Source organism: Xyrauchen texanus, chromosome 26 (genome assembly GCF_025860055.1).
Source record: "Xyrauchen texanus isolate HMW12.3.18 chromosome 26, RBS_HiC_50CHRs, whole genome shotgun sequence".
NCBI classification, from domain to species: domain Eukaryota; kingdom Metazoa; phylum Chordata; class Actinopteri; order Cypriniformes; family Catostomidae; genus Xyrauchen; species Xyrauchen texanus.
The window spans coordinates 3,888,102-3,896,224 of NC_068301.1; the positions used below are offsets into that span (position 1 = coordinate 3,888,102).

Genomic DNA, 8,123 nt, shown 5'->3' on the forward strand with positions numbered 1-8,123 from the left:
AGATAAGTTGGACAGAGGGGTGTGTCAGCGGAGTTATATCCAGTGTTGTCACAAACATGAGTAAATATTTGCAGTAACATTGTAGTCATTCGCATGGGGTAATATGATTTTGTAAGCAGGTTTGCATTCGGCTGATTACTTGCGTCTTGTTGAAATTCAAACAGATACATTTGTGCAATCAAAATCATGTCTAAACTTGTGAGTGTCTTTCTATCGAGTGCTGTGCAACATCTAAACCGTTCTCTGCATTTCAAGGGAGGCTAGGTAATATAATGCTTTTCCAAATATATACTGTATAAATAAATGAATACAATTAGCTTTTAAGTAGGTTTTCTCATTTTACTTAGAACAGGTGTGTGTGAATGTGATGCCAGTCAAAAAAATGGCAAGTTTCTCCCTCAGATTTTGTCTCTAACATTCTTGCGAGACGAATTTGAACTTGCGTTGCCAACGTGAGCACCGCAGCTCAATGAGTCAGTCGATGGGGGGAGGATGTGATGTAGGAGAGAATGGATGAAAACATAAGACCTCTTATAGTCTCCAAAGGGTCTGAATTAGTGTGTTTTTTTCAAAGCTGTTTGTTTATTTGCTTATTATTTATATGATTATCATTTCAGAATGTCATACAATAGAGGTGACCCCTGACCCCGGCACCATAGTGACCTTCAGTAAGAAGGCTGCACAGGCAGCGGACTGCAGTGTTTGTAATGGTGAGGGCCCTTCTCAAACCTGTAGCTCAGAACTGACACTTACAGAACCTCAAACCACCACTGTGAACTTCAACTGCTCCCAACCGGGTGATGTCTTTACTTTGGAAATCAACCAAGAAATCGGTGAGCAGCACAACACTTTCAATAGTCAAGTAACCAGGACAACCTAAAACATTGAGTTGCCTCTTTTATAAAATGGGAATCAACAGGAATGACAAAAGACGCCAGTGTTACATTTATTATTAATATTAATCAGAATCAACTATTCTTACTGCTGCCAAGTAATGTAGTTCACTATCCCAACTGTAAGCAATGTAGCAACTTGGCGCATGAATATAAAATCCATTGATGTGCTGTCACAGCTGTGTCACATACTGAATATTGGTTGTTTTACAACACCTTTGAATATGGTTCATCCAATCAGAATTAGTAGGGCTGCATTCCATTCAACACGGAAGTCTGATTTTCCGACTTTTAGGAAAAGTGCAATGGAACTAGGGCTGGGCGATAGGACGATTGTAATGGAGATAATTGGATAGGAGGCGGCAAGAACTGGCTTGACAATATAAATAATAGTTTTAATATAAAACTGAAACAAAAAGACAAACACACAAGGGTGTCGGACAGCTGTCAGTAAATCTCTCTCTCTCGCTGTCCCACTGCAGCCTCCAGTCTGCCTTTATCCCTCTCTGAGTCTTGATTAGCCTGATTAGGGGCCGGGTGTGTGGAATCACGACCCGGCCCCGCCCTCCGTCCTCCGCCCTGTCAAATTCCTCCCCCGTTCTCTCAGGCCGGGGTGTCCCAGGCATGACGTACACCCCCCCCCCCCCCTTTCCCTGGGAAGGGGCGTGATTTCCACCCGTCTGCTGTCAGGTCATCCCCGTCTACCTGGAGGGAAAGGCCAACACAGAGTGGCAGAGAGAGAGAGAGAGAATAAGCACTTACTGTCCGGTTCTCTGATATGCCGTAGCTTGGTCCCCAGCCACTCCTCCACCCTCTAGCGGACGACTGCTGCGCCTCCCCGGGTGGATCGGAGGCAGTCCTCCGGCCCCTAGCGGACGGAATGCCCGCCGCGTTATTGGTGGAAGGTAGGCGTCTCCCCCGCCCCTGGCAGCAGTAACCACTCCAGGCGGTTGGTTGGGTGCCCCTCCTCCCCTCACGGTCGGCAGCTGTTCCTCCGCTTCTAGGCGGCCGAGCTCCTCCGGCAGATGGCCGCGGCTGCTCCTTTCGGGTGGATGGAGCATCCCTCCTCCTTCCCGGTGGAGGAGGGATGCACCATCACAACGATGTAATCGGATATTGACGAGGTGTGCAGCAGGAGCGACCAACAGTGTAGGGAGAAGTAAAAAAATAAATAATTTCAGTTGACTACAGAACCATCAAGGAAATGACCGGCAAGGAATGGGAGGGAGAGTGCCCTGGACTCAGCCATGCCTGGAGTTCGCGATGGAGGATGGTGCGTTAACTCTATACTCTGCTTGAAAGCTTCACTTTATTTAGTTGAGCAGCTACTGGAAGCTTCTAAAACAACCAGACCAATTTAACTGTTACACTTGTTTGAAATCACCATGCAACAATGGCTTTATGCAGCACAATGAGCTTGTAGCTAACAGCTAGCGGCCGTGTTATTGTTTATTGTTTTGTGTCACGTTTAAGATGATGTCACGGCAGTAGAGGTGGCGCAACTATGACGATCAGCCTATAATCCCACCCACGTTGAGGCGGCACTAAACAGCAGTGGAAAAGAAAACTCAGAAAAGTAAAGCGAGTCGAGTCGAACCGTAACGTGCAGTGGAAAAGTGCCATAAGACCATCTCAGAAGTTGATCGAAGTTCGCTTTTAGTTCACGTTATTTCCACGGAGCAGTTCGCGCTTAACATGGATTGTGAACGCAACTCTGCGGGTTCACTATTATACTTATATCTTTGAATTAAAGAAACAAAGACGAAAGTGATTAAATCATATAATAATACAAGACCACGTTCACCTTGAACCTAAAGTGTAGTTCGATTTTATTTTATTTAGGCAGCATTAACTGTATTAACCAAATGCAAATAGCACAAATGCTAGCTTTGCAGCATTGTTTATCAATTGGGTTGCTAGTAGACATCTCTGGTGACAGTTAAACCGCTGATAAGCTAACGGGAGCATTGCAGTTTTGTTTCCTACGTCATCTTCCGAGCATTTGGAAATGGAATGCCTTTATGGTCCGAGATATCAAGTAGGAATATCCCACATCCGTCTTGAATGGAACGCAGCATTAGAGTCTCAACTATACCTTTTATAAAGATCACCAGTTCTAATTTTAGTTTTGACTAGCTGTTCCCTTTGTTACATTGTTTATTTCGATCATAGATTGCTCTTTGGGCTGCGACAACATCGACGTCACACATCCGGATACTACCCGATTCATAGAGTTCACTAGAATGTTCACTTGGGACCTAAAAGTGCAGTCAACCAAGATGGTCCAACTGGACTTCCCAGCCCCAGGAATGAGGCAGATTAAGCCTTTAGAACTTTGTCCAAACAAGCACACATACACCCTCCTTACGTACCAGCGCTCAGGACCCACCACCATTGGCACGTTTTGTCGAAATGGTACTATCAGTCGTATCAAGGTTCTCTATAAGGGACGTGTATCTTTGGAGGTTGCCAAAGGTACAGACCTGAACCCATCTGACTTTAAAGTGTCCATTGGACCAGAGACAAAAGGTAAGATGAAATCGATTGAAACATCTGACAAAGGCTTGGTTTATTAAATTAAAGGGTTTTTTATGGGGGCAATTCATTACAACCTTCTTTATTTCTCTTTCTCTGCATCATCAGCATTGGTTGAGGTGGATGCCAAGCTGCCCAGAGGACAGTCACTTACGTACTTCTTCACACCAAACTACGCCATAGGACTTTTCAGTGACGAAAGAATAAAGTGGAACTTTGCTGTTGAGCCCATGCACAATTCTACCATCCTCTTTCAAGATTATACTGCACCAGAATGCCAAAAGAAGGCTCTCTTAATTGAGTATACACTGGGGGATAAGACTGTGCTCACAAAGACCTTAAAGGATGATCAGCCGGCCAATAAACAGGGAGATTTCAGCCTGACTTTGGCCAATTGTGATCAAAAGAAAGGGACAAAAGGGTTTTCATTGAACTTCAATGTGTCTGTGATTCGGGGTGGGAGCCCATGTAAGAAAAACTACAGCACACAGCTTTTTAAAATTTTAATATATATTTTTAGGGTTTAGTAAAGATGCACCAATATCAAAATACTGATGCATCTAAACTAAAAGACATGACGGTCCCGATTAATTGTGCATCTCTAATTTTGGGGTCAGTTTGGTATCAATTACTTGAATAAGCCATGTTCCAGAGTTGTAGATGAATCACATGTTTTCCATCTCTGTATTCTGTTCAGATCTTTGCACTGTGGATCTCCAGAACGAGGACGGATTGAGCCTCCAAATAGAAAATAAAAACCCAAAGTCTTACTGTGAAATGAAAATGAACTCTGTGGTGCAAGAGAATATAGTGGTACCTGCGGGAACCAAAGCTGACTTGTCCTTCCTTGACTGCCCCGTTGAGGAACTGCAGCTAACGGGCACCAAAATGATAGGTAACATGGAAACCATGAGAAGTTGACCATGGGAATGCACAAATGCTGTACCCATTCTCAGCTAACTGTGATCTAGAACAAGAAAGCATATCACATAACATCTCAGGTACTGCGTTCCATCTAGTAGGAGGAGCACTGGATCCTTGTTGGTCCTAGAACCACCCTCCTATCGACCCATTCAGATTTAAGGGTTAGGTGTAGGTGCTAGGGCTTGAGTTGGAGCTTGAATGGGATTTGTATTAGCCTATCTTCGCCCTGTGATTTCATGGGTGTTTAATAGTCAGGGGGGAGGTTAGGGATAGGGCCATGTTTGTTTTGCAGGAAAGTTGTTCCAGAACCAACAAAAGATGTTGATCCAGGAACACATACCACTTGTTGAAATCATGGTCACCATTATGTCTCAGAGATTTGGTTCCTTTTGGTCTCAAAATGCATCCAGATTTGTGTACACCTGGTATTAACATGCTTTCATGCAATCCTATTGAAAGCGGACAGCGCTGATTACAGGTGTAGTTTTGTTAGGTCAGAGGCACACATGGCCACATTACATTTGTAGTGTAAATGCTAATGTGCCCTTGGAAATCTACCAAGTGTAAATGGCAGTCAGCCTCAGATGTCCACTTGCGATTGGTTCACCCAAGACATCTTTTCATACCAGGTGTTCACAAGGTCTTAAAGCATGTCTAAACCACTGATTACTCATCTTGGTACATACTTTTTATTGCTTTTCTCCTTTACCCCCTTTCTCCATTTCATTATAGAGTGTCTGAGTGGGTCGACCTGTGCAATGAGTGGGACTGCCCTAAACATTCCAACCCTGGACACTACATTGCCTGTCCCCCTTCAACGGTTTACTTGGGTTCTCCGTGTACCAGATCATAGAACTGTGGATCTCTCCTTACCTCAGGGAAACCTACACCAATCTGTACTGGAGAAGGAATGCTACGAAAGAGTATCCCTACTTGTTTCTGAGAGTGATGGCTCTAACATCGGCCAGTTTTGCGCCATTGCTGATAGTGCTATCCAAAAAATCCAGATCAAAGCGAATGTTTCCATTACCGCAGTGCCTAAAAGTACAAAGGACCTGAGCCAGGACAAAGGAGCCTTCTTAAAGGTCACCTTGGGTCCAGAGATCTTAGGTAAGTAGATTTTGCCCAGGTGATTATTACCTTGACCCTTTGAGAGGTGACGAGTTCAAAGCATTGGCTTCCCTCTTTCTACATAGAGAATGTGGTCTACACCATTTCTCCACTTGATTCGAAACCCACATACCTTGCAACACCCAACTGGCCCGATGGTATGAAGCCTTCTTCCACCGTCACATGGATCGTGAATGTTCCCCAGGAGTACCGGGCAGAGCTGCAGTTCACCAACGTCAGTATGCCCAAGTGTGACCCACGGCACACCGCTGTTGAGATCCGACCGCTGAACTCAAATGGGCAATTGCCGTCCTGGAGAGAAGATCAAATTGTCCCCAACATGTACATCCAACAACAGAGCTTCTACCTTAATATGTCCAACTGTGAGCCTAAAAGTGGCAGCTTTGCTGTGCTCTCAAAGGTCACTCTGCAGAAGGAAACCAGTAAGCAAAACTCCAGTGTCTTAAATTGTATGCATTTGCACCTTGAGTATAGTCTACATAGTTGTATTGCTTTTAATGTTACTGTTACAAGTATCGTGATGGAAGATGGATTGGGTTGCTTCTGCTCTAAATCATTCCCACTTCTCTCCGTACAGAACATTTCATAGGAATTATCTTGGCTGTAGTTGGGGGGCTGCTGATCCTGCTAATCATTGCACTTATTGTAGGTTGCGTTATTCGAAAGTGAGTCCAATTTTTCCATCCAGTATTCTTTTAAATTTTTGTTGGCAAGCTTTTGCCTGAGCATAAGAGTTTTATGAAAATGTCTAGTTTGCATAATAGTTTTTTATACAAATTGACATTGTGACTTCCCCCAATGGCCTTGGAATAAATGTTCATTCTTTTCACTTACAGGAAAAAGAAACCTAAGGCCAACAGGTCTTCCATCTTTATGCCCAGAGGGAATGCCTTCCTTCCGGGTAATGCTAACTTCCCCAAAACCAGAGCAGACAACGAGTCCCACGTCTATGCCTCCATTGAAGAGCCCATGATGTACGGACATCTTCTGGACAAGGACCAACCTGCAGCGAATGATGACAATGGAGCCTGGAGCAACGGACATCAAGTGGACATGTACCGTCCATTTATGGGACCCACAGACCTAATCCCAGTGATTACAGAATCTCTGGGGGATTATGCATTGGACAGAGGGAAAGAAAGAGGAGGGGACAGCTCGTTCCTAAACCCATCCAACACCTTTATGCCTGGGAGGCCTTGTATGCCGCAGCTATCGCAGAGCAGCTTAAGTTTCGAAGATCGTAGGATGATGACCAATGAGCTAAACACTTTTAAGAGTTTTGGCGATATAAATCCCATTCGTCTGTCTACTGAAGGATCCAGATTACAACCGCAACTAGATTCAGACTCTGATTCGTGTGCTGAACCAGAATACGAGGTGGCTAATTAAGGAAAGAACAAGACTTGATGAGTAGCTAATGTATACGAGCATTCTCAAGCTCGTTAAAAAGCTGCAGAACTATTTGACGTACAATTTGACGTTCACATTGTCGTGTAATTCCATTAAAACAAAAATGGCATCAGCAACAAGCCTCCACACACACACACACACACACACACTCAGACAATGTGTGTGATTGATTTTTATCTGCACAGCTTTGAACTGATGCTAAACGTTGACCGCTCTCTCGCCGCCCTAGTGGTCATACTTGTAATTTACATGTAAAATATATCTAAATTCTGGTTTTAAATATTTTTTAACAGCCTTTTAGCCTGAATGTACATAATTAACGCTCTTATTGGAGCTACTCAAGAACTGAAATCCCTTGTGGAAGTGTTGTGACTTTCTCTAAGGGACATTTTTGTTTTAACAGTGATAGTCTGGTTTACTGTGTGAATTTGCCTCCTAGTTTCAGATGTATTGTATTTGTCCATTCAATTTTGCTATTCTGTATGTTTATCCCATTGATATCCTAAAATAAATAGCCTTTCCTTTACGGTAAGGATATATTAATATAATTGATATCTAATATTTGGCTCTTGGGGATTCTGTGGAGTGGATTTAAACAGTAAAATGTTATTAACGGAGATATAAAGTCATTGCCATGAATGATTAAGCAATGGATGGAGGATGTGTAGTGCTTGAATGAATGTGATGGGCATGCTCTAGATGTAATGCTGTGCACTATGGTTTAGCACCATAGCACTAAACACAGGACATATGGTTTGATCTTCTCTATCTTCATCTGCTGTGGTAAGTCTATTCTTTTTTGCCTATTAGAAGTGTTGAGGGAAAGTACAGACGCACCCCATATAGACACATTTTGTAGAACGGGTCGGAATACCCACCGTTAGACCGGAGACCGAAAATATCCGGTGGGGCCAAAGATATTAGACAAAACCATATGTACATCAGGGAAACGATAGTGGCAAGATACGAGAAAATAAATCTCTTGATCTGCTAATTAATTTTAAATTTGTTCGCACAAACGACGAGAGATCAGACTTAAACTGGAGATAACTTCATCCAAAGTTTTATTCTGGTATTCAAGGGAGGTTTGCAACTGGTACTTTAATTATAAAATCAATGAACACCGTCGCTATTGTTTATGTACTTTGCTGCAATGAACTCGCAACATTTCAAAAGAATGAGCGGGTAGCAACTGTAAACAACTAAAGTAGCGATTGAGATATAAACATT

The 8,123-nt window shown here is 43.3% G+C and overlaps 1 protein-coding gene across 1 annotated transcript in view; it reads left to right on the forward strand.

The window, feature by feature from the left end:
* The window catches only part of LOC127619788 (CUB domain-containing protein 1-like), a 10,560-nt gene extending 3,064 nt beyond the window's left edge, over positions 1-7,496 (forward strand). Inside the window, exons 2-9 of the mRNA XM_052092771.1 lie at positions 618-833; positions 3,066-3,422; positions 3,537-3,896; positions 4,126-4,323; positions 5,085-5,462; positions 5,549-5,905; positions 6,061-6,148; positions 6,320-7,496. Coding sequence (XP_051948731.1) covers positions 618-833; positions 3,066-3,422; positions 3,537-3,896; positions 4,126-4,323; positions 5,085-5,462; positions 5,549-5,905; positions 6,061-6,148; positions 6,320-6,872 — 2,507 coding nt within the window. The 3' untranslated portion in view covers positions 6,873-7,496. The remainder of the gene's footprint in view (positions 1-617; positions 834-3,065; positions 3,423-3,536; positions 3,897-4,125; positions 4,324-5,084; positions 5,463-5,548; positions 5,906-6,060; positions 6,149-6,319) is intronic.
* Positions 7,497-8,123: the final 627 nt, after the last annotated feature.